Source organism: Cydia fagiglandana, chromosome 21 (assembly GCF_963556715.1).
Source record: "Cydia fagiglandana chromosome 21, ilCydFagi1.1, whole genome shotgun sequence".
NCBI classification, from domain to species: domain Eukaryota; kingdom Metazoa; phylum Arthropoda; class Insecta; order Lepidoptera; family Tortricidae; genus Cydia; species Cydia fagiglandana.
This window is the reverse complement of record NC_085952.1, coordinates 7422788-7448081: the sequence shown is the minus strand read 5'-3', so window position 1 is coordinate 7448081 and position 25294 is coordinate 7422788. Positions and strand designations below refer to the sequence as shown.

The 25294-nt window shown below is 40.5% G+C and overlaps 2 protein-coding genes across 5 annotated transcripts in view; both read right to left on the bottom strand.

Moving 5' to 3' along the window:
* Window positions 1–787: 787 nt before the first annotated feature.
* On the bottom strand, window positions 788–4484 carry LOC134675236 (uncharacterized). Its single transcript, XM_063533452.1, has 5 exons — window positions 4283–4484; window positions 3911–4129; window positions 2906–3161; window positions 1941–2060; window positions 788–937 (listed from the first exon to the last, which is right to left on the bottom strand). Exons 2-5 carry the CDS (start codon window positions 4111–4113, stop codon window positions 857–859), a joined length of 660 nt encoding a protein of 219 aa, XP_063389522.1. The 5' UTR covers window positions 4114–4129; window positions 4283–4484; the 3' UTR covers window positions 788–856.
* A 1387-nt stretch (window positions 4485–5871) lies between these two features.
* Window positions 5872–25294, bottom strand: part of LOC134675179 (ileal sodium/bile acid cotransporter-like) — a 65643-nt gene continuing 46220 nt past the window's right edge. For 2 of the 4 annotated variants that reach the window (XM_063533376.1, XM_063533375.1), the window contains exons 2-10: window positions 22582–22757; window positions 21610–21774; window positions 18994–19124; window positions 16567–16686; window positions 14472–14658; window positions 12829–13091; window positions 12133–12319; window positions 10219–10294; window positions 5872–7960 (exon numbers count right to left, since the gene is read on the bottom strand). In XM_063533376.1, coding sequence (XP_063389446.1) covers window positions 7852–7960; window positions 10219–10294; window positions 12133–12319; window positions 12829–13091; window positions 14472–14658; window positions 16567–16686; window positions 18994–19124; window positions 21610–21774; window positions 22582–22744 — 1401 coding nt within the window. In that variant the 5' untranslated portion in view covers window positions 22745–22757 and the 3' untranslated portion in view covers window positions 5872–7851. Of the gene's footprint in view, window positions 7961–9670; window positions 9782–10218; window positions 10295–12132; window positions 12320–12828; window positions 13092–14471; window positions 14659–16566; window positions 16687–18993; window positions 19125–21609; window positions 21775–22581; window positions 22758–25294 lie in introns of all 4 variants that reach the window. The other 2 variants (XM_063533377.1, XM_063533378.1) reach the window with 2 other exon arrangements.

Sequence of the window (25294 nt, the reverse complement as noted above, 5' to 3'; positions counted from 1 at the left end):
ATTTCGGGGTTGGTCCCATAGTAAAAGTTACCCAGTATAATCCCAAAACCTCTCTGGCTACGGTAATACACTAATTTTTTGACCACCCTGTATATCCTATTTTTTTAGCCCCATTGTGTAATAGGATAATTCGATAATAGGCTATAAGGGCCCCCCCACATCTGGCGTCTTTCGAGCGTCGGCGTCTGTCGGCGTCGGTCCAGCGCTATGGAAAATGACGTCGCTGCGCAGTTGCGTCGACGCTGCGTCGACGTCGGCCATAGAATTGTAGACGCCGACGCTCGAAAGACGCCAGATGTGGGGGGGCCCTAAAGGTGATTAATAAAACTCCTTAATTTGTTGTTGAATTTTCGACTGTATTCCGAGGGCTCAAGGTAGTAAATGGTTTAATCTCTATATAACCACAATAGTGTTAGCGCAGCGTAAGGCATACATTACTATGGAGTCCCTACCTAGGTGTGGTAGGTAGGTGTGGTAGTTAGGTGGAGGGCCTACCGCGAACCACGTCCGACATGTTGCCTTGCTGTCACACTTACGTACGAATTTACAAGTGCGACAGAGAGGCAACACGTCGAACGTGGTTCGCGGTAGGCCCTCAGACCCTAGATCCGCGAACCAAACTGACGCCCGGGGTCGTAAAACTTTTCATTCACACTTGCCTGTTCGTGGCAAGAGAGAAAGAGATAGTGGTATGTCGGTCATCAGTTTGGTTTGCGGCTACCATAAAAAAATTGCGTCTTTTTTGTTATTGAATCTCCGACTGTATTTCCAAGGCGGTGAATGGTTTTGTTGCTAGTCGGTATCACTTGCTGCCACCTCCTTTACTCTTCTTCACATTCCGTACATGCTATCCTGCTCAGCCCTGCGGTACTGCTCGGGCCTTGGCCAGAAACTTAACTCGTTCAGAGATGACGTACTTGAGGGCCTTTGGCGGTACCTGAATGTAACAAAGTTTAAATTTTAAGCCCAATCACATAAGAAATAATAGTACTATCGTACAGAAAGGACACTTCATACAAACCCGAAGTTTGACAGCGGTTCAGGGTCGAATCATGCTATCCCTTTCTAACATATGGCACTATCCCTTTCGGCAATTTAGGCTTGTCAAAATTCAAGTGATTATCTTATCTGTGATCTTGCACGCAAAAGGAAGTCAAGTGGTGCCAATGCCAACCCTAATAATTGCTCGGAGCAATGCTGAGCCGAGTTCGACCGAAGTCAGGAGTGTCTCCCCACTGGCCATGAGCTGTAAATAACTATTGATTTTGCGTCATAGATACAACTTTTTACCTCAGAAGCGAGAACACAAATTACCATTATAAATTATGTCATATTAAATTAATGTTCAATAAACTTAACCCTTTTCCAGGCATAGTACGATTTATCGACCACATACGCGCCAAGTGCCTACGTCAATTCTTGGGATTAGTTGTCAAGCGGACCTCAGGCTCCCATGAGCCGTGGCGAAATGCCACGCACGAGGGGAGAGGGTAATGTCACAGAATAACTAATAGTACTACCGTACAGAAAATTCACTCCTTCACAAAAGTCAGATTTAGGTATAAAATTATACCTATACTCGCCGCCTGCTACAAAAATGAAACTTATAACCGCGCACGAACCGTGAATCTCCTTTGCGCGAGCGCCACGTGACACGACGATCGTGCGGTCGAGCGGCAGCCCACTGCCATACGCCTGCCCTGCCCGGGAGGCCCGCCGCCCAAATGTACCTAAACTGCGTAGTGACTGGTAAGGGCCCCCCCACATCTGGCGTCTTTCGAGCGTCGGCGTCTGTCGGCGTCGGTCCAGCGCTATGGAAAATGACGTCGCTGCGCAGTTGCGTCGACGCTGCGTCGACGTTGCGTCGACGTCGGCCATAGAATTGTAGACGCCGACGCTCGAAAGACGCCAGATGTGGGGGGGCCCTAATGTGTACTCGCCTTGGTAGGATCCCTGTAGCTTGACTCCTGCGAGGGCCGACGGTACACCTTGAAATCGGGCAGCGCAGCCATAATGTTGATGCGAGGCAGCAATTCTTCCAACTTTCGCCTCTCTCCTCGCTGAAAACGGGCGTTTCAACATTTATTATAAAAAAAATACATTTCTATAATATGAAAAAATACATTTCTGTTATAAGTTTCATTTCTACTATATAGATTAAAGAAACTAGTATAAGTTAATGAAACTGGGTCCTGTAACAGTTGTAACACAGGGTTTCCTAGATCAGGACTCAGGGACGTGATTTACTGTATGTCTCATTTTATACAATAAACTTTTTTAATTTTTTTTTTAATTTTTTTAATTTTTCATTATAGAAAAAAAAGTACTTATTATAGAAAGTAAGAAACCGGTATTCTTAAATCATGTTTTGAGATTAAAATAGGTAGCGTTTAGTTTTAGTTTCTGGATTGAGTGTAGATAGAAATATGTTTATACGTGTTGTTTGCCTGCAATATATAATATGTGACTTGGCGTTGATGACACTAATCAAAGATAATAGATAGTATAGAGGGCTATAGCCCAAGTAAATTTTGTAGTCACGGTACATTTACTGCCATCTATCGACACACGATTACAACTTAAAATAAAATTGAAAATGTATAAATTAATCAAAATATTTTTACGGATAAATAATTTTTATTGTTCCATACTGACCCATGTTCTTTCACTGATATGTGTTAAAATTGTTAAATATCAAACGGTGTCGTCAACGCCATCTAGCCGAGAATAGGCCAAAGGTGTGTGCGCCATCTATTCGAGAATGACTTTTTCTTGATTTCCGAGGCACGTTTTTTTCATAGACTTTATTTATCTTATACGGAGTTATATATATCTCTGCACTAATTAATTCATTGACGTGGCGACGAAAAGGTTAAAAATGGTTTACCTCTACAGCTACACTTACCCTAGGAACCTCCACAGTAAAGTCCTTCCTCGGCTTCGAGATCTGCGAGATGTAGTCCATATGTTTCTTCCAATCCGTCTCGCTCCACCCCTTCTTCTTCTTCGGGTCCTTCTTGTCCTTCGACTTGAGGTCCATGACGCAGCCAGCCAGCTTGGAGTAGGCCGTGCTGTTTGCCAACTCCATCATGCGGTCGATACGCTCGAGACGCTCGGCGGAGAACATGTGTTTGTACATGCGTTTGATGAGGAGGAAGCGGCTGGAAGTAAGGGTTAACCCTTTAACCATTTGACATTCCTTTCTAGTCATTCAATATCGAACCGTAAATCGTATAATACAGATGCGTTTTTGTTTTAAGTGTGATGGCAAGTATGTTGCCGCTACGGACTAAAGGGTGTAAAGCAAAGGTGATTGGCGGAAAGCGCAGCTGCCAGCTTGGCATGTTGACCTTTTTAACGCCCCGCCTATCGTGCCAGGCGTGGCTCACTCCGCGATTTCGTCGCTTTGTTACAGGTAGCTAAAAGTACGTCCGTTCCACACCAATTTTGGTGGCTAGCCATAAGCTAGCGTTGCGCTGTCGTCACCTAGCGGCCATATCTGTCCTGATCGTAACAGACGCGTTTTGTTAGAGAGTGAATCTTCTGTTTCTAATAGAGCCCGACGGCTAATCCTATTGTCTATTGTTAAGTAAAACCACACGTGCTACTTACCTGCAAAAAAGGGTCTTAATTAAATTTGGCACCTGTGCGCGGGCTAGTCCACGCTCAAAAAACCAGTGTAGATGCGCTCTCCGAGAACGTGTCTTTGTTACGCATCTCGATGACACATTTTAGACTGGTTCTGTAGCGTTCGACTCGCCGAAGTAGGTACGTATTTTTTATGCAGGTGGTTGTGGCACGTGGCACGAGCGGTTTTACTTAACAATAGACAATAGGTTTAGCCGTCGGGCTCTATTAGAAACCTACAAACTATACCTAGTACTATTATTTATTCTGTGACGTAACTCACCGCACATAAGGCCAAGCAGCTTCATAGACCCGCTCTGTCCCCCGGCCGCGGAGCGCCGACGCCCTGATGCCGCTCGGCGTGTAGGCCGGCTTACCCTCGTCGGACACAGTGAACCAAGGCCGAGGTATGCTCATGAGGTTCAAGCGTTTTGATATCTTGTAGGGGAACGTAGGGGTTGGCGGGTCGTGCTTGGGTTTACCCATCTTGTTTTATTTTTAACTCTAGGGATAAGTTAGAAAAATTGCGACGGTGTGACAAGTTTTTATGTTATTGATGCTTTGAATCTTAGTAATTGAGAACAGTTACACTTTTATTCTTTGAGTTCCTATTCATTCTTTGACCACTGACTGCATATCGACTGCGTTTCAGTACCTTCTATTAAATTAGGCTCTGGATTACTTGATTTGTTAATTAAGTGGAATTTGCAGATTACAATCACGAACAAAAGCTAGATTCTTCATACTTGGGTCTGGTTTTGTAAGTGTTTATGTAGAGTTGCGGTACCCATGCTTTTTCGTGGTTTTCGTATTTGGTCGGTGATCTTACGGTTACATTGTAGTTGCTTAGTTTTTGTTATTTAGTACCCATTTGATTTGATTTTAGTTATTTAGATTTTGAGATTATTATGTCTTGGCAGTTTGAGAGATGGTCATGCCATAGGGTGGTATTCCATCTATCCAATTTCTTTGTCCAATGTGTATTGCGTCTCACATTTTGCTTTAATGAGAGAGTGAGATGCACTGACATTGGACAGGGGAATACCACCCATAGATATAATATTGGTCATGCCTTGTGACAGTTTTGACAAGTGTTTGGTTGTCGAAAAACTTAAGTATTATTGTGCAAAAAGGTTTTTCTTGACATATCCTCTTTATGGATATTTTTTTAGAATCTGTTCGGAATAAGTTCTGAAAGTGAAAAGTCGTGTATTGTAGCGTCTGTTCGGAAAGAGAAGAGCTACGAATGTATTGGGCCACATACATTCCACGATTCTTCTCTTTCCACACAGACTATATTGAACCCCATGCATTCCACGAGTTTTCTCTTTCCACACAGACTTCAAAACTTCAACATTTATTCAGCAAATGGCCACAAGGGCACTTTTACACGTATTGTAGTACCTAAAGCCTCCTCCACACTCGTGCGCGAATCGCGGCGGGAAGCCGCGAACGCGAGTGTGGCGTCGATTTTCGCAGACAGCGAAATCGACTCCACACTCGCGTTCGCGGCTTCGCCCGCGATTCACGCGCATAGTCTGGTCTGTGCGGAAAAAGAAGAGTCGTGGATTGTAATGTAGGCACCTATGGCAACACTACACGTTGATCTGAGGCAGGGGTGCACTCCTGACTTCGGTCAAACTCGGCTCAGCATTGCTCCGTGCAATTAATAATTATTAGGGTTGGCACCAATTGACTTCCTTTTGCGTGCACGACCACAGATAAGATAATCACTTGATTTTCGACAACCCTAAATAGCCGAAAGGGATAGTGTCATATATTAGAAAGGGCCAGCATGATTCGACCCTGAACCGCTGTCAAACTTCGTTTTTGTAGGAAGTTTCCTTTCTGTACGGTAGTACTATTAATTATTCTGTGTCTGAGGGTGGTATTCTACCTGTCCAATTTCTTTGTCCTATGCTATATCATTGCGTCTCACTCTCTCATTACTCAATAAGCAAAATGTAAGACGCAATACACATTGGACGTTTTATAATCTACGAAAAGGGCGACTATGAAATTTCAAAGTTTTCTTGGAATCTTTACTTCCTTCAACGCCACAACAATATTTTACTTACCATTGCTTACAAAATCACGTCTCACATTGCTTGCACAAAAGGGCTTTAGGAGTTTTCAATTTCTTCTCGTGATATGTTCTTTCGCCAATTTTTTAAGCAGGTACGAGTATTAAGGTTTATATTCTTGGTATAAAGGTATACAGTGAAATGAAACCATCATATACATAAAAAAAATGTATTTCATTCTTAACATAATTAGATTGTTCATAACTTAACAAATACTGTTCATGCCATCCTAGCAGCCTTCCACATCTGTTTCACCTATAAAACGAGTCATGTGAAATCCGACATACGTCGCCGGCACCAAACATGAGCAGAGGGCTTACCGCGAACCACGTTCGGCGTGTTGCCTCTCTGTCGCATTTGTAATTTCGTACGTAAGTGTGACAGGGAGGCAACACGTCGAACGTGGTTCGCGGTAGGCCCTCAGGTACGAGTATAAAAGGGAGGCCACAGTGGTGTGAATGTGGCAACACCACGTATGACACAAGGCGTATCCAGACGAGGACAATTAATCTGATTAAATTGTCCGATCAAATCAGGCCGTGCGGACGCAATCGCCAATTTGGCTCGCCGATATCGGTCGATTTTACCGATAGAGTGCGGACGCAAGCATCCTAATTTGTAACGCCTGTATTTTCGTTCTCGGGCATTTTTTCAATTTATAATCCTCTAATATCACGATAATTCTAAAATTGGTGAACTGATTAAATTGGAGATTGGTTGGCGCCAATTTCATTTCTGATCAAATCGGTCGATTTGATCATCCTGTCTGATTACCGCTGTCAAAATACCTTTATAGGTGTAGGAGTGAGAATTCAATGTTTAAAGCGCAAGGGACAAATTTAATGGAGGTTGTCAACATAGTTGTCAACATAGGTCATGCAAAATCAGTAGTTTTTTACTCCATGCTTGTAACTATTTTTGTTAGTTACATGAAAAAATTATTAAGCAGTCGTTTTCTAGGTTTCTGTGTTTACCAAAATGCGTTTATATCTGTTTCTCGTTCTCTCATAATTCGTGCCGGCGACCATAACTGACAAGACATTCTAAAGAAGTTAAAAAAGCAAAAATACCACGTTGAACTACTATTGCTGTTAGGGTAACATCACACTTTGGATCTCAAGTATTAGGGAACATTTATCCAGTTGGACCATGAAACTCAACTTTCTACACTATACATAAAGTTCAAAATCAAATCATAAACACAACAATACAAAACTTTCGCAATCGAATATTATCGACAATTTGAAGCAAAAAATACAACGTGGTAACAAGCAAAACAAATAATGTAAACAAAGTGTCTAACTAAAGTGTTAAAACCTCGCCCAGATCATTAGTGCTTCAAACTAATTAAAGTGACATACAATTTTATAGGTGACTTTTATCCAAAATAATGACAAGTAGGAATGTCATTCAAATAAATAACTAGCACGGCCAAAACATATGAAGGCCTTGTGCTAAAAAAGTTATCAAGGCGTTAAGAAACGCTACAAAAGTCTAAACATTTTTTCACAAAAAATTAAGCACCAAAATATGCGCCGTAAATTTAAACTGTAATCCTCGAAAAATATTAGTTTACATTTAATTATTAAACTGCAAAACCAGATCTCAAAAATACTTGTCACTTTTTCAGGCTGGCAACATTGAATTTTGACTGGCAACACTTCACCACGCCGAGATCTGCCAGCGTAACGATAAACTGAACGAATGATGCGAAGTTTGCATGAATGAATTGACCCCATTACTTGATTGGTCAATTTAATTTCTATTAAAATAGTCATATTGTTCTGATATGTTTATTAACTTAAGATCTGCAATATTCTAATGCAGATTGCTAACTACTTCTTTGTAAATTTTGTAACTATATCCATTCATTTAGGAAATAATAATTACATATCGCTTGTCTTATTGGCAGTGTATCTTTAAATGCATAAACACTTCAGACATCATTTGCTAATTCTTCAGTATCATTCTAAAGGAGCAGTCTCAAAACATTAGGCCTTGATCATCTTTTATTTTTACTCAGATGGGAAACTAGGCCTTATTTACCATGTATTTTGTATGTAACTTCATATCAGCCGTTCAGTTTATTGTTTTACAAAATGTGGTGAAGTGCGAGACCTGGTTTTAGACCGGCGCGTCCTTATTTTTCGACATCAATGGTTGAGATACCATTGACTGGCTGAGGCGTCTCACTGCTGGGGGTTGCGTCGTGTTCAACGATTTTTTTATGTTGGTTTCGGTTGACATAGCTGAAACAATACATTGCAGTTAGTATTTAGTAGTTAGTGCGGAATTAAAAGTTATTCATGCCTGCAAATAGGTCAAACGCATCGCACCGTAGCCCGTAGGAACTACAACGCTTGCCTATGGTACAGATGTAATGCGTAATTATTTTCCATCGTATTTTTACGGAAATGTACGATCGTGTCTTGCTATTTCAGTCAGTCTCGGTACAAAGAGTACTGAGGTTGTCTGAAGTAGCATGACAAATAAATAATACCATCAACTACCCTTATTTCTTTCTTTTTCGCACTAGGCCAATTTAAACACTTAACTTAACTTGACGACCGGTCTGGCCTAGTGGGTAGTGACCCTGCCTGCGAAGCCGATGGTCCTGGGTTCGAATCCCAGTAAGGGCATTTATTTGTATGATGATACAGATATTTGTTCCTGAGTCATGGGTGTTTTTCTATGTATTTAAGTATTTGTATATTATATATATCGTTGTCTGAGTACCCACAACACGAGCCTTCTTGAGCTTACTGTGAGACTTAGTCAATCTGTGTAAGAATGTCCTATAATATTTATTTATTTATTTAACTTCTTCTTTACTCTTAACTGTTTCTTACTAAATCCCCATGTTTTTGTTATGTTTTATGGCGGTAGGCCTCAACACATTTGTTATCTTTTAGTTCAGTTATATTTATTTCCTCCTGTTTGTGTTATCAATTTTAATTTTCTTCTTATTAGTTTTAATATAAGTTAAGAAGAAGAAGTTTAAGATAAGTTAGGTCCCCACCGAAAATCAGCGCTGCGGCTTACCGTCGCAGCATTACGCTGAGTGGGGGGTCCTATTTAACGTCTATGTCTCGATATTAAATTTGTAATTTAAGTGGTTGGTTTGACGTAAATAAATGTATTTTCTTTCTTTCTTCTTTCTAAATACGAACGTTTCCGAGAAAATGCGATGGAAAATAATTATGCACTACATCTATACGCGAGTTTATCTACAGATTTACAGAAGTTAAAAGTACAAATTGCTCACTATAAACGTTATTTTAACAGGTTTAGTCTATGATTTATTTTTAGTCATCCGTCGTATTTCGAATATCGAAGTTTAATTCTTTTATTTCCCTAGCTCTTGTTTGGAAATTCTCTATGCTAAATTATCCGCTATCCGTATAACCTGTTCTGATATAGGTGTCATTTGAACTGATATCATCTATAATTGTATCACATAATTTTTGATAAAACAGTTTTAAAAACATCTTAGATATAACTAAAAAAGTAAACATGCGTTTCAAGCATTGTAGTTCCTGCAGAAAAAAAAGACAACTACCACTAAGAGAAAATAACCTTAAGGAAGAAAGAATAAAGACCATTTCAGCTCACACACAAAAGCAAAAACAGATAATCAGTGTGCGAAAACCAGAAAACATTAAGAGGATGTTAAAGACGACTCCAGACTATCAATAATATTGTCAGTTTTTATTGACAGCCTGCAATTATCTTAGTGAAAGCGTAGTGCAGAAGTGAGAAGCGAGTTAATAAATGAAGAGTATGACCGACACCAGTTCCCCATTTGTGACATTCTCAAGTAAAAGTTACCATTAAATCTATAAGGCGCTTTCGGGATCAACATGCCGAAATCACCCTTATTGATAACTTACAAGGTACCTTTTGCTTGGGAACGTCACGTTTTGTTAGAGAAGGCAAATATTTAACTTCTTTTGACATACCTCCCATACTAAATTCGCAATTTCGTATGGTGTAATGGTGGCGATGATATGTTTATATGGAAAAAAGAAAATGTTTTGTGAACAATTTTGTAAATAAATCCCGGCATTTTACTGCAACAAAAGCATTGGTCTCTTTTATGATATAAACAATTTTTAATAAAATAACACAAAAATACCTCACTTCTAAAATACTCATTAACAACAAAAAAATACAACCGACTTCCAGAAACATTTTTATAGTAAAAAAACTTGAATATATTATGTTACGTGACTCTATATTAATAATATTTTAGGATCTCTGTTGATCTGATATAATTTTTAATAAATTTTGAGCCACTGAAATAGTTTTTTCGAACTCGCATGATAAATCTGAGAGTCCGCAAGTCCGCAGACAACAATAAAATGATATACCTAAACGAAATTTGAAAATAATAATTATATAGAAGTCGGTTGAAAATAGTTTAAAATATGTTTAATTCGGAAAAGAAAACTCATTATTAACATAAGGGGGAAAACTCAAAAAGTGTCAAAACAAAATGGCGACTCACCAAGCCTTCAGCTTCTGGTAGATGTAGATACAGGTCATAGGAATTGGGGTCATAATGGCCACTGATACTGGGACCACTGCAAAAAAGGAATTGTTGATTATTGTTGAGAAATGTTATTAATTATTTTCAAAATTATTATAGTCAAATAAAAGATCAATGTGCCACTGACGCCACGAGAGTAAAATTTAGTTTTGTGAATAAATAATGTCAACCTACAGTACCGGTCAAAAGTTTAAGTTCACTCTGTAAATTCGGTTAAATGAAGCTATAACACAATGTACTAATAAAAGTGTTTAATAATCTTTTATTACATAATAAATTAAAGGTAATTCTCTAATTTAAAACCACAATTAAATAAAAAAGATCAGTTTTTGCCAACTTTAGACTCTTCAAAATATCCGCCTTTTGCTTTCAATGCTGCCATACACACTTTCGGCATTCGCGTAATTAGTTTTTGCAGTGTTGATGTCGAAATTTTATTCCAACAAATGTATAGGTATTCCCAAAGCTGTTCTTTATTAGTTGGCCGCATTTTTCTCACACTCCTGTCCAATTCATCCCATAACAACTCAATCGGATTGAGGTCGGGCGATTGAGGAGGCCAATCCATATATTTTAATTCTTTTTGGTTCTCTTTGGATGAAATGTAGTTTTTGCACAACTTCGACGTATGCTTGGGATCGTTGTCTTGTTGGAAAACAAAACCTCTGCCTACAATCCGTTTTCCAGATGGAAAAGCGTGACGTTGCAAAATGTTATGATACATTTTCTTATCCATTATGCCATTGACTCTCACGAGATCACCAACTTTATCACCCGCAAAGCATCCCCAGACCATAACTGATCCTCCACCGTGCTTCACTGTTGGCATCACGCATTGCTTTATCATTCGTTCGCCTACTTGTCGTCGAACATATTGACGACGTCTCCCTCCAAAAATTTCAAACTTCGATTCGTCAGAAAATAAAACTTTAGACCACTGTTCAGACGTCCAGTTTTTGTGTTTCTGGGCCCATTTCAACCTCTTAACTTTATTCTGACTACGTAACAAGGGTTTTTTGGCAGCAATACGACCTTTTAGACCATAGTTTCGCAGACGCCGTTGCACTGTCGAAACCGATACTCGCTGTTCTCGGGTGGCGTTGAGTTCTTCGCAAATTTCTGGAGCAGTTAGAGTACGTTGGCGTTTGCTCTGCACGCAAATAAATTGGTCTTCGCTTTTAGACGTGACTTTTGGCCTACCTGATCGAGATCGACTGCAATTAAGACCGGTTTTTTGTTTTCGTTTCAAAGTACTCACGACAGCGGTTTGTGAAACCTTCATTTTTTCAGCGATTTTCCGCGTCGTGTAGCCCTCATTTGACAGAGTTACAATAACAGCACGAGTTTCGACACTAAAATCGGCTTTGCGACCCATTTTAAATGATTTCTAACTTCACGAAATCTCATAGGAAATACGGAACAAAAATATTAAATGGATCAAATTTTCCGAATAACATAAAACGATTCCTCCAAGAGGTATTTTTATTGTTATTTGGTAGTCGTGGAAACAATTAAACGTTTGAAATTCAAAACATATTCTATATTTGAACATAATTAAATATGATAACCTTATTTCGCAGAGTGAACTTAAACTTTTGACCGGTACTGTAAAACTGGGGTGTTTTTCAGTAGATTTTCATCAAAAAACGATCGACGTCAAATGCCGTCTTTTGCGTCGTTGTCACGATTTTGCGTTGACGTCAATTGCAGTCTGTGGCGTTTAAACCCCTTATTCATAAACGCACTACAAGCCTCAATTAGCTAATAATCTTTTGTCTTTATTTGTCATTTTGAATTATGTATTTGTCAGAAAGGGATAAAACATATTTTTTATGAATAAGGGGGTAAGAGGCTAAGAAAAAAGATAGTTACCTGTGGTGAGATCAGCCTGAGGCTGCGGAAGAGCGTACCGCAGCAGGAATATAGCGATGCCGGTGTTCTGCACGCCCGTCTCTATGGAGATGGCGAGCGCGTCCGGGTGCTCCTGGCGCAGGAGGCGCGCGATGGCGTACCCGAACCCGTAGCCCAGCCAGGGGAGGCCGATGCCCGCCACGATTATCTACACAGGGGAGGGATTGGTTGCATTTGGTATTTCTTAAACCATGGGGACTATGAGGCCCTATCTTAGAGCATTTAGTAACTGGAGACGCCTTGGCTGTCATTTTCTGTACGGTCTCATCTGATTGATAGAGTCGAAAAGTGGTACCACTTTCTTGGCTGGCTATACAAAACAGTCTACCGATTTTGGCGGGGGAGGGGACATCAAATGTATTGTAAGTAACGTAAAAATAGCCATGTCAGTCCATACAAAAGTTTGCACAATTGTGCAAGGTTTTCGGCAGAGGGGTAAGTTAAGGGCCCTATAGAATGGGACTATGATTTTGAATTGAGGTACTTTAGAGTCCAAATTAGTCAGAATAATACTTTTAAAACTCACTGAAGAAAGTAAAAAAATAATACTACAGTATTTTTCATTCCTTTACTTTAGGGGCCAACATTCTTACAGTAGTAGCATTAGGTACCTTAGAACTCAGTTAAATAAAAGAAAAGTGAAAATAATAAACTCACCTGATAAGTAAACAGCTCGAAAATATATAGATTAGTCACAATAGCGAATATAATAATGAAGAGCAGCAGCGAAGTCGACAGCGGCTTCAATATCCGGACCATGAAAGCGGACAGTTTGGGGGTCCACCGCTGCATGCCCAGGCCTATGACCATGGGGACTATGAGGCCCACGACGAAAGAGGCGATGCGCGCGTACGGGACCACGATGTTCGCGTTGCGGAAGACCACCTGCCCGAGTGAGAAGAGCCAGGCTGGCATGAATCCTGGAAACATAATTAATCAGGGTTAACCTCTAGCCGCCCAAAGACCTATAAAAAGGTCTCTGGTTCCATTCAAATTTGAACCTTATTTTTGCCAAATCAAAATTACATTTTTCTTGGCAAGTTTTGATGTCTGGGCGGCTAGAGGTAGGACTGGAACAGTGTAAAAGTATACTATTAAGAATTTTAAAGGATTCGAGCTTTAACTTAATTATGAAAGTCTACAAAGCTGGACTGAGTTATAAAGCTGAGGGCTGAGTGCTTAAATTAAAAACTGTCTCTCACCTCTCTGAATTTGGCTTCACCCCACTCAAGCAAAGGCATTTTTTAATTTGATCCTATGTTTTTGCAATAAGGTTTGAATTATCAGCGCTTACCGAAGCAAGCCAGCGTTGATATAAAAGTCATAGCAAACGCCAGGTTAAGGTTTCCTCCCAACACGAAGGTCAAATGTTAAACGCACCTTCAAGAGATCGGTCGGTGAAGAATTTGCTTTCAATTGGACCTTATGTTTTTGGAATAAGATTTGAATTATCAGCACTTACCCTACCTACCTTACCTTACTTTACCTTATAGGGATAAGTTCGCCTTTGTACTTCCATTACTGTAATTTATTTTTGTAAACCTGTGTTGTGTACAATAAAGTGATTACTACTACTACTACTACTACCAAAGCAGGCTAAAGTAGCTATAGAAGTCATAGCGAGCGACAGATTAAGGTTCCCTCCCAGCACGAAGGTCCAGATGTTGGAAGCGCCTCTACCAGGAGATACGCCGGTGAAAAACATGCCATTAACTGACGATGGACCTATGTCTTTACCGTAAGGTTTACTATCAGTTAGTGTCTATTTCACTTACCAAAGCAGGCTAACGTAGATATAGAAGTCATAGCGAGCGACAGGTTAAGGTTCTTTCCCAGCACGAAGGTCCAATGTTGAAGGTTCCTCCAAAAGATACATTGGTGAAGAACTTGCTTTTAACTGGACCTTATGTTTGTAATAAGGTTTGAATTATCAGCACTTACCGAAGCAAGCCAGCGTAGATAGAGAAGTCATAGCGAGCGGCAGGTTAAGGTTTCCTCCCAGCACGAAGGTCCAGATGTTGGAAGCGCCTCCACCGGGAGATATGCTGGTGTAAAACATGCCATTAACTGACGATGGACCTTATGTCTTTACGGTAAGGTTTACTATCGGTTAAATAGTGTCTATTTCACTTACCAAAGCAGGCTAACGTAGATATAGAAGTCATAGCGAGCGACAGGTTAAGGTTCTTACCCAGCACGAAGGTCCAATGTTCAAGGTTCCTCCAAAAGATACATTGGTGAAGAACTTGCTTTTAACTGGACCTTATGTTTGTAATAAGATTTGAATTATCAGCACTTACCGAAGCAAGCCAGCGTAGATATAGAAGTCATAGCCAGAGACAGGTTAAGGTTCCCTCCCAGCACGAAGGTCCAGATGTTGGAAGCGCCTCCACCGGGAGATACGCCCGTAAAGAACATGCCGAGTCGCATGGCGGCCGACACGTCGTCGGAACCGGGGAATACGAGGAAGCCGAGGCCGAATGACATCTGCGAATAGGGTAAATACGATTAAATCCTACTATATTATTAATATGAAAGTTTGAAAGCGTTATGTTTGGATGTTGTACAGTCATCAGCAATAGTATCTTACACAACTAGGGCCGCAAAAATATGTGACACGTTCTTATTTGGAGCGCAATAAGAGCGCGTCATATATTTTTGAGGCCCTAGTTGTGTAAGATACTATTGCTGATGACTGTACATGTAAATGTAAATAACAAGATGTACTCTTGTTATGTTGTTTCGAGCGGGTGACGGGAGTAGAAGTCAAACACCTTATGTGTGATAGTATAAGAACGTATATTCTCTAAATGCCTGCCTATACCGGGTGTGGCCTGTAATATGAGCAAAAAATTAAACTGTAGGTTGTACTCCTCATACTGACGAACATTTGTTCAGCGATTTTTAAAAATAACTTGTGGTTTGATTTTTAACACACTTTAAAGTTTATTCTAAGACGCAATGTATTGCGAATTTTGTTATTTTTAAGGCGTGACAAGCAACGTCAATCACAATGATGTGGCGTGGCGATGGCGTCCATTGAAGACAATATTTATTTTGTATGAAAAATAGCGAGTCTAAATACTTCATAATCATACCCCGGCCAGCGAGAGCAAAAATGCGTTGACAGCTTAATAGTGCGAGGACACACACTTTGGTCGATGTCGATAAAAACAACACGATGTACTGGACCATGGCATGGCGGGTCGATAATATAAATGAATTCAATGATGGTAAATTAATTTGTCTCAATGTAATTTCTACGATTGACACCGATTGATTTGAGTCAATGTCAAATAGTAGTTGTTTATAATCGCGAAATACACATATGATATGAAAGAGGTCTATTAGTTAAGAGTATGTGAAAAGTATCTATTTACAACTGTCACTCACTCTTATCTATTACGAACATTCCCGTGAGTATGATAAATTGATTATAATTGTAATCAGTTGATTGAAATAGTATATAAGCTTAAAAATAATAATGTGAAATGTGTGTGTGTAAATAATAATTTTATGTTGATAGAAAATTGTTTTAAGGTTATTCTTAGAAACGCGTGGAGGTATCAAGTTGAAATAAATAACAAATACTAATGGCTCAGTTAAAAAAAAAAATTGTGCTTAATTAAAAGTCGACTATTCTATCGACATCCATATGTCGATAGAATAGTCGATATTTAATTAAGCACTAGGAGCAGACGCATTTTTGCTCTCGCCGGCCGGGGTATGTTCATAATTTTTAAAAGTTGTTGAACAAAAGCGTCATCGTTTGAGGAGTACAATCTATGTTTTAATTTTTTGCTCGTGTTACAGGCCACACCCGGTATATATATGTTAGGTTGCGCTGACACAAGCAATATGCGGTTTATGTCGCAGTAAACCAATCGCCATATTACAAGACGTCCGCGCCAGACCACAACAATTTCGTCACATAAAGCAGTAGTACCACGGTCCCAACTATCGGGTAGTCCAGCTTAGGAACAAAATCATAAAATACCCGATAGTCGGGTTTTCGGTACTGAATGTGCTAACACACAGATAATGAATAAACTGGAAAGGGAGAAAATATACCTTTGAATACAAAATAAGCTTTTTTTTTTGCACACTTAAAGAACTGCTTTACCATTTTTCCATAAAACAGTACAGCTAGGGGAGACCGAGGTGAGTTGTGACAGAGGAAAGTTGTGACATCGTCGATTTTTTGGAATCTATTTACTAGAAACTAGGTCGCAACAGTGTGCATTTATTAGCTCGTAACTTGAACTAACATTCGCGCGCTATTGCGACCTAGTTTCTAGTTAATAGGTTCCAAAAAATCGACGATGTTCCAACTCTCCTCTGTCACAACTCACCTCGGTCTCCCCTACTTGAGTAGCCTAGTAATATTATACTCACCAGTGGCATGAAGAGAAACTGCCCCAACATTCCGATGGCGGGCCCGACAGGCCTTTTGACGACTTCCTTCACCGTGGGCCAGTGCATCGCGCACCCGAAGTTGATGAAGATCAGGGACACCTGGGAAATAAACATTTATTGTTAAAAAAAACTTTAAACGCGCACCCGAAGTTGATGAAGATCAGGGACACCTGGGAAATAAACATTTATTGTTAAAAAAAACTTTAAACTTCAAACTCGGGTAAATCCATTGGACCCTCTCACCAAATATCTACCCTATTACGTTTTCTTAATACCAAAATCGCATAATCTGACAGATGGATTTACCCGAGTTTGAAGTTAAGCGACTCAATTTAAGGGTCTACCGCAAACGAGAGAGTTGACGTTTTGTTATCTAACCTCTCTAAGTCTCTATCACTCTTGCATATTCGAGCGATAAAGAGGCAAATAGCTGAATTTCGATTTTCACGTTTCCCGGTAGGCCCTTTGTAAACAAACCGCCTTGATGTATCAATGTCATATTTTATTGTCTGTGAAAACTTGCCAAAAAACAGTTTAAGGCACATTATGTATAAGTTGCTCTATGGTTTACGATGGGTGCTACTGCTGCACTCTGGCGGCAGAACATTAGAACATTAGGCGGCAGTAATACCCCCTATTGATAAATGCGAAAAACTACAATAAGAGTACGCTGTGTTTTCAACTGTTACGTTTTAGTAAGAAGGTCAGAGTAGAACATTACTGAATGAGTGATTGGCACCTTTTGTTATAATGGTCTAACTAGAGGGATTTCGTTGCTCTATAAATTGCATACCTATTTCCGTGGCTAGCTCTCCGGCTATAAAGGTGGATTAACGTTTTTTCACTTTCACTTTTGTCACCAAGGTTACGTTCTCCTGTCATTCTTTAAACGTGATTTAATTGCATTCATACCAAACATTAGTCGTAGTTAAGTACAAACCCTGTCCATAATGCGCACTTTAACAAATTATACCACGGTCGTCTCCTCGGGCGACGAGGCAGAATAACATAAAATAATATGTTGATTCGCTACGTTATAAAGTAAAAAAATCTAATAACCAATTTTTTTACCTGCTCACTAAACAAATTGGAAAAATAATCATGGTAACAAACTGCTACAAAACTTATAATCGCAAGTAAACTGTTTATTTTCTCTATATCACTCATTGTGCGAATATTTCTCTAACCAAAGTTTAACAAAATACGAAGCTGGTATGAATCATGTATCAAACAGCGAGTGATTGGATTACTGTGAGCAGCTGTGAGTGTGGAAATGGCTAACTAATACATTTAACACTTAAGGGGCATCCATTAATTACGTCACACGAATTTCTAGGTTTTTTTACCCCTCCCCCCCCTAGTGTGACGTCACATTTTTTCTACGAAATCGCCAAATCGAATTAAGTAAGTACCTAAGTATTATTAATATTTTATAAAATATTTTTGACGATATAAATATTAGTAATTTTATAACCTGCTTACGAAAGAAAATTAAAAGAATAAAAACGATTATCGTTTCAAAAACTTGTTATTTAAATGTACAGCGAATAAAATAATTTAAATAAATTTTCGGTTACTGATGAAGTTAAAGTGACGTCACAAAGTTTGTGTCTCCCCCCTCCCCCATGTCACAATATGTCACATTTTCTTGATCCCTCCCTCCCCCTAAACGTGTGATGTAATTAATGGATGACCCCTTATAGATTATCGGACGGATTAAACATTCAATGGGCTGAGTAGCGTGAAGAGGACGATTAGATATTTCTAAAAAGGTTAGAGCCATAGTGCTCAATCATAACTTAAGTAAATATTCTCGTAACTTTTTAAAACACATGAAAAAATAACTCGGACGGCTCAGATTTTATTGGATACAATTGTCATGCGAGCATACTGCATCCAAAAGTTTTTTTGGTTTAGGTAAGTTAAGCTTTTATTCAAGATTAATATAAATAAATAAATACTTACAACAAATAGTTGTTTCTTGGTTAGATTGATTTGTTTTCGCTAACCTATGGGTCGACTCTAGCTTTGAAATCTTGCGACAGCTTTTCAATCAAATCAATTTTTTTTTATCAACTGTTTACAGGCATACGTGAAGTATTGATGTTGCCGATGCCGGGTACTCTAGTTACAAATAAAGCCACGCTGGTGACGAATATACGGTCTATGACTCGCTCTGGCCGCAGTACTGTGACCGACAGCGAGTTGTCGACGGGGTACTCTTCGGTGCCGCGTTTCGTGGCCACTTTTATTTCAGCAGGATAGTTACAAACAGAGCCACGCTGGTGACGAATACACGGTCTATGACTCGCTCTGGGCGCAGGACTGTGACCGACAGCGAGTTGTCGACGGGGTACTCAGCGGTGCCGCGTTTCGTGGCCACTTGTATTTCAGCAGGATACTTACAAACAGAGCCACGCTGGTGACGAATATACGGTCTATGACTCGCTCTGGCCGCAGTACTGTGACCGACAGCGAGTTGTCGACGGGGTACTCTTCAGTGCCGCGTTTCGTGGCCACTTTTATTTCGCTGAATCCTGGAAATAATATACAAACAAATCATTATTCGATTGTTTCATTTATTCTCTCGTATCGTATTATTACATGGCGACCGCGTATGCTGCTCTTGTTGCTTCTTTACACAAATGCTTGTTCGACACTGTACTTGTATCTAGTAAAGTGTTTGTCAATGTGGGTGTTTTCAGAGATTCGCTAAGTCTCAGTAAAAAAGAAAACAATACTAGTTCAAATCCACGGAGTTTTCACGAAAAACAGGCAAACAAATGGCGAACTCTTTAATTCGTAGTGGTTTTTTTTTATACAAAACAAAGCTCGTCGATTCACGAAAAAGGTGGAAAAATACATAGATAATATAGGTATAGATAGGTAATTGGGTAATATGGGGAAGCGCTGGTGGCCTAGAGGTGAGACTGGTGAGAGCGTGCGACTTGCAATCTGGAGGTCGCGGGTTCAAACCCCGGCTCGTACCAATGAGTTTTTCGGAACTTATGTACGAAATATCATTTGATATTTACCAGCCGCTTTTCGGTAAAAGAAAACATCGTGAGGAAACCGGACTAATCCTAATAAGGCCTAGTTTAACCTCTGGGTTGGAAGGTCAGATGGCAGTCGCTTTCGTAAAAACTAGTGCCTACGTCAAATCATGGGATTAATTGTCAAGCGGACCCCAGTCTCTCATGAGCTGTGGCGAAATGCCGGGATAACGCGCGGAAGAAGAAGAGAGGTAATTGGGTAATATATATTACCTAAAAACAGTCCGTCGACACGCATCACCCCTTCGAACTGCCCTGTACTCGCGTGATCCTCGCTGAGAACGTACGAAGGCCCGTCTCTGCCGTCCCAACTGGCTATAGCTAGCTTATCGTCGCTCGACGTTAGTATTAATTACTTACCTAAAAACAGTCCGTCGACTCGCATCACCCCTTCGAACTGCCCTGTACTCGCGTGATCCTCGCTGAGAACGTACGAAGGCCCGTCTCTGCCGTCCCAACTGGCTATAGCTAGCTTATCGTCGCTCGACGTTAGTATTAATTACTTACCTAAAAACAGTCCGTCGACTCGCATCACCCCTTCGAACTGCCCTGTACTCGCGTGATCCTCGCTGAGAACGTACGAAGGCCCGTCTCTGCCGTCCCAACTGGCTATAGCTAGCTTATCGTCGCTCGACGTTAGTATTAATTACTTACCTAAAAACAGTCCGTCGACACGCATCACCCCTTCGAACTGCCCTGTACTCGCGTGATCCTCGCTGAGTACGTACGAAGGCCCGTCTCTGCCGTCCCAACTGGCTATAGCTAGCTTATCGTCGCTCGACGTTAGTATTAATTACTTACCTAAAAACAGTCCGTCGACACGCATCACCCCTTCGAACTGCCCTGTACTCGCGTGATCCTCGCTGAGTACGTACGAAGGCCCGTCTCTGCCGTCCCAACTGGCTATAGCTAGCTTATCGTCGCTCGACGTTAGTATTAATTACTTACCTAAAAACAGTCCGTCGACTCGCATCACCCCTTCGAACTGCCCTGTACTCGCGTGATCCTCGCTGAGTACGTACGAAGGCCCGTCTCTGCCGTCCCAACTGGCTATAGCTAGCTTATCGTCGCTCGACGTTAGTATTAATTACTTACCTAAAAACAGTCCGTCGACACGCATCACCCCTTCGAACTGCCCTGTACTCGCGTGATCCTCGCTGAGTACGTACGAAGGCCCGTCTCTGCCGTCCCAACTGGCTATAGCTAGCTTATCGTCGCTCGACGTTAGTATTAATTACTTACCTAAAAACAGTCCGTCGACACGCATCACCCCTTCGAACTGCCCTGTACTCGCGTGATCCTCGCTGAGAACGTACGAAGGCCCGTCTCTGCCGTCCCAACTGGCTATAGCTAGCTTATCGTCGCTCGACGTTAGTATTAATTACTTACCTAAAAACAGTCCGTCGACACGCATCACCCCTTCGAACTGCCCTGTACTCGCGTGATCCTCGCTGAGTACGTACGAAGGCCCGTCTCTGCCGTCCCAACTGGCTATAGCTAGCTTATCGTCGCTCGACGTTAGTATTAATTACTTACCTAAAAACAGTCCGTCGACTCGCATCACCCCTTCGAACTGCCCTGTACTCGCGTGATCCTCGCTGAGAACGTACGAAGGCCCGTCTCTGCCGTCCCAACTGGCTATAGCTAGCTTATCGTCGCTCGACGTTAGTATTAATTACTTACCTAAAAACAGTCCGTCGACACGCATCACCCCTTCGAACTGCCCTGTACTCGCGTGATCCTCGCTGAGTACGTACGAAGGCCCGTCTCTGCCGTCCCAACTGGCTATAGCTAGCTTATCGTCGACGTTAGTATTAATTACCTAAAAACAGTCCGTCGACACGCATCACCCCTTCGAACTGCCCTGTACTCGCGTGATCCTCGCTGAGTACGTACGAAGGCCCGTCTCTGCCGTCCCAACTGGCTATAGCTAGCTTATCGTCGCTCGACGTTAGTATTAATTACTTACCTAAAAACAGTCCGTCGACACGCATCACCCCTTCGAACTGCCCTGTACTGGCGTGATCCTCGCTGAGTACGTACGAAGGCCCGTCTCTGCCGTCCCAACTGGCTATAGCTAGCTTATCGTCGCTCGATGTTAGTATTAGTTCATCGTTGGCTTGCATTCCCGTACCTGTGGACAAATATGTTGTTAAACACTTTTTTAATCTTTCACGATTTTTACTCTTCATTTTTTACTAAAATGGGACTTAGTCTGGATGTTGGAATCTCGACACAGTGTGAATTATAATTATTTTGTGCTGAGCGTTCCGACTGAACATCTAGCGACCTTCATGAAGAAGTTTTGGCCGAAGAGTGTCAAGTTCCGGCGGTTCCGCTGCCGGCTCCCTGACACTGCGGGGTTGCGAACTGCAGCCATAATTGTTTTAAGATATATTTTATAATAAAATGTAAGGTATAGTTTTAAGGTTTATATTTTATAATTTATCTATGGGCCAATAGTTGCCTGAAAATTAATAATCACTTACATAGTATAAAAAAAAAACATTGCAATCGCATTAGTAGAGCCGGAACAGCTAACAACTTTCGAATCAGCCCTCGCTCACGCATGTAACTGACCTTTCTCACTTTTTCACAATGAGCTAAAGACGCTTAATTGACAATTGATTGACCCTATCATAAAGTCATTTTGGTGCAATGAACCCAAATTAATTAAACGAAGGGGTTCGAGGGGTTCACCCCATTGTGATGGGATACTATTTCTAACCGCATAAAGGAAGTGACTAGAATCACGAATCAGATTTGGATGCGATGTTTTATTTTATATTTGAAAACAGTTTTCTAGTGGTGGTTCTTAGACATGTTTGTACAAAAATCGGTTCATTCATTTCATTAGTTGGTAGGTTTACAAATTATATATCATTGAATACAGTCGTATCATGTGATATGTTAACGAATAGAGATTATAATGATCACTTACCGTTGATAGCAACATTGACGTTGAAGTAATCATCCATGTGGACAGACACCTGGTCTGGTATGAAATAGGCGGAGAGCTGCGGTGCCGCCTGGCAGAGCACCCAGAGCGGGCACATAGCCAGGATGTACAGCACGATGAGGTGCAGCGGCCATATTGGGCACATGGTCGCTGTTTATCTGTGGACAAGAATGATGAATCTATTAATGGCGAGATTTTTAATTTTCTTCCTTGTATCCTGCCCAGATACCGCTGGGGAGACAGTGTGGAAGCGGATCTGCGTCAGCTTCAAGCCGATAATTGGCAGGAAACGGCGCAGGATCGGGAAAAGTGGCGTGCTCTCGTTTCGGAGGCCAAGATCCTCTTTGGATCGCTGAACCATATTAGTTTTAGTAGTAGTAGTAGTTAGTCCTTGTATCCTCATGGCTGAGGGACGTGACGAATGTGGACACTTTTCACCAGTGCTCTCCAAGCAGCTTTGTCTTCGCATGTTAGCATGCTAGCCTCACATTGCAGGCGTTTGATGTATGAAGATTTGACGGCATGAACGATTTGGACACTTTTAAAGGCTTTATAAGTCTGTCATCACGCCAGTATCAGTCTAATGATTGGATCCTAGAGAAATCGAGAAAACTTCTCAAATATTATAGATAAACTTATAGTGATTTGGGTATTTTTTATAGTGACTTGTACATTTGCTCTCAGAAAACATTAATCCCTATAAATCGTAACATTTAAAAAAAATGCAAATGGTGCAGCTCAAAAGTTGTGAGTTCTATAAATATTTAAACCGGTACATTATTTCACGATGTCATCGAATTAGCCTTCACTCCAAACTCCAAATTAATTTTGATTAAGATTTTGATACTATTTAGGTATGAAGTAAGTGTTACCAGTTGAAATTAACCTCATAAACTAGCCTAGACATTCGATGAATCAAAGCAATTTGAATTATGCAATTGTGATAGTAGTACCAAGGTTAAGAAATTCACCGTGAAATTATGCCTCTGGTCACATTTAAATTAACTTATAACGAAACACAGATCTTAACGGAACCACGACGAAATGTTGTTTATATTATTTGTAAGTCATAAAGAAAATACCAGAACACAACGCCAATTAACACTGCAAATCAAACAGAACACAATAAACGAGAAATACGCAAAAAACATATATAAATGCGTCACACTTTGAATAAAATTACAATAAACTATTTTAAATTTTAAATCAGCACTAGACGGCAGTTTAAAATTCAGATCGAAGTAAACACCGAATTTCAACATGGAATAACTGAACGAATTCCATTTAAAACGCTCACAAAAAATTTAGATTTAAATTTTACACAAAAACCCACCTAGCAAGGCCGAGCGACGCGAAAGAACTAAAAAGAGACTTAGTATCTTTAAGCTTGTATTATAACTCGGCCATTATCGATATCTTAAGTATGTATTTCTTTAGATAGCAGTCAAACGTGGAGATAAATATGTAACGTGACGTCACTGCGGTTACTACATGTCAGAAATCATCATACTCAATTATGTATAACAAATATAAGTTCAAGATACTCCGTAACGTGGTATGTGTGACGTTACTGGTCATCGTCATCTACCACAGCATCTTTGCAGATGATAGTTGCAGCGACTAAAGAAGGTATTTTGAGGAGGTGATAACTGTATAGACCAATGGCCAATCGGCACTTCTTGCCGCAAATTAAAATACTGGTAATCTTTATACAAAGCTGCATTCTTTTAAATTTGCTATAGAACACCTTAGTAGGTGTCAGTATAGTATAAATTGTGCCACATGGAGGGAAATAAGTGTTACTCTTGTTAACAAAACCTTGAAATTTCTTAAACCTGTCGATAGGATTTATATTTTCGTGATCGAGTCATAAACGTATAGTTGCCTGCTAATATCTTTTTTAACCATATGACGTCAAACCGCCATAAATAACTAGGTAATTAGGTATATATCGATCGACATTGCTTCAAATTCCTCTGCATTATAATTCATGAAAATTGGAATCTGCAAATTCTGTCGTTCTGACAAAACGAGACGGATTCAAATCAGCTTTATGTCGTTATAGGATAACAAACTATTATAGATTTCCAATAGAAAGGATTACACAATCGCAAGGACAAAAATTTTCTCGCTCAACTATTAGGTAGGTTTGGCATGTAACGCAGATAGGAAAAAGTTTTAGGCAAAAAGTTCCTTTAATTTATTACTTTGTTGGGTTAAATTGTGATAGTCATGACCTCACGAGGTCAGGCGTGGCTCACTCCGCGATTTCGTCGCTTCAGGTAGCTAAAAGCACATCCGTCCCACACCAATTTTGGTGGCTAGCCATAAGCCGCGCGTCGCGCTGTCGCCACCTAGCGGCCATAACTGTCCTGCCTGATCGTAACAGACGCGTTTTGTTAGAGTGAGTCTTCTGTATTCTGTACTATTATTTATTCTGTGACGAGGTCTACGATCACTCAATGACCGGCTTTGAATGAAGACCACATCCGCCCGGCCAGAGATCTTTTGTGTATTTTTAGGACATGTTCAGTGAATGGGTATTAAAACTATTAAATACATAGACATTGACAGTTTCCGGGTGGTGCTGTATTGAAGGTACCTATAACATCCATACTACTCGTATCATGAGTTCCAGAATCATTTGTTTTGTTTTTGAATGTGTATAGTCAGCCAAGAAAGTGGTCTACCCACC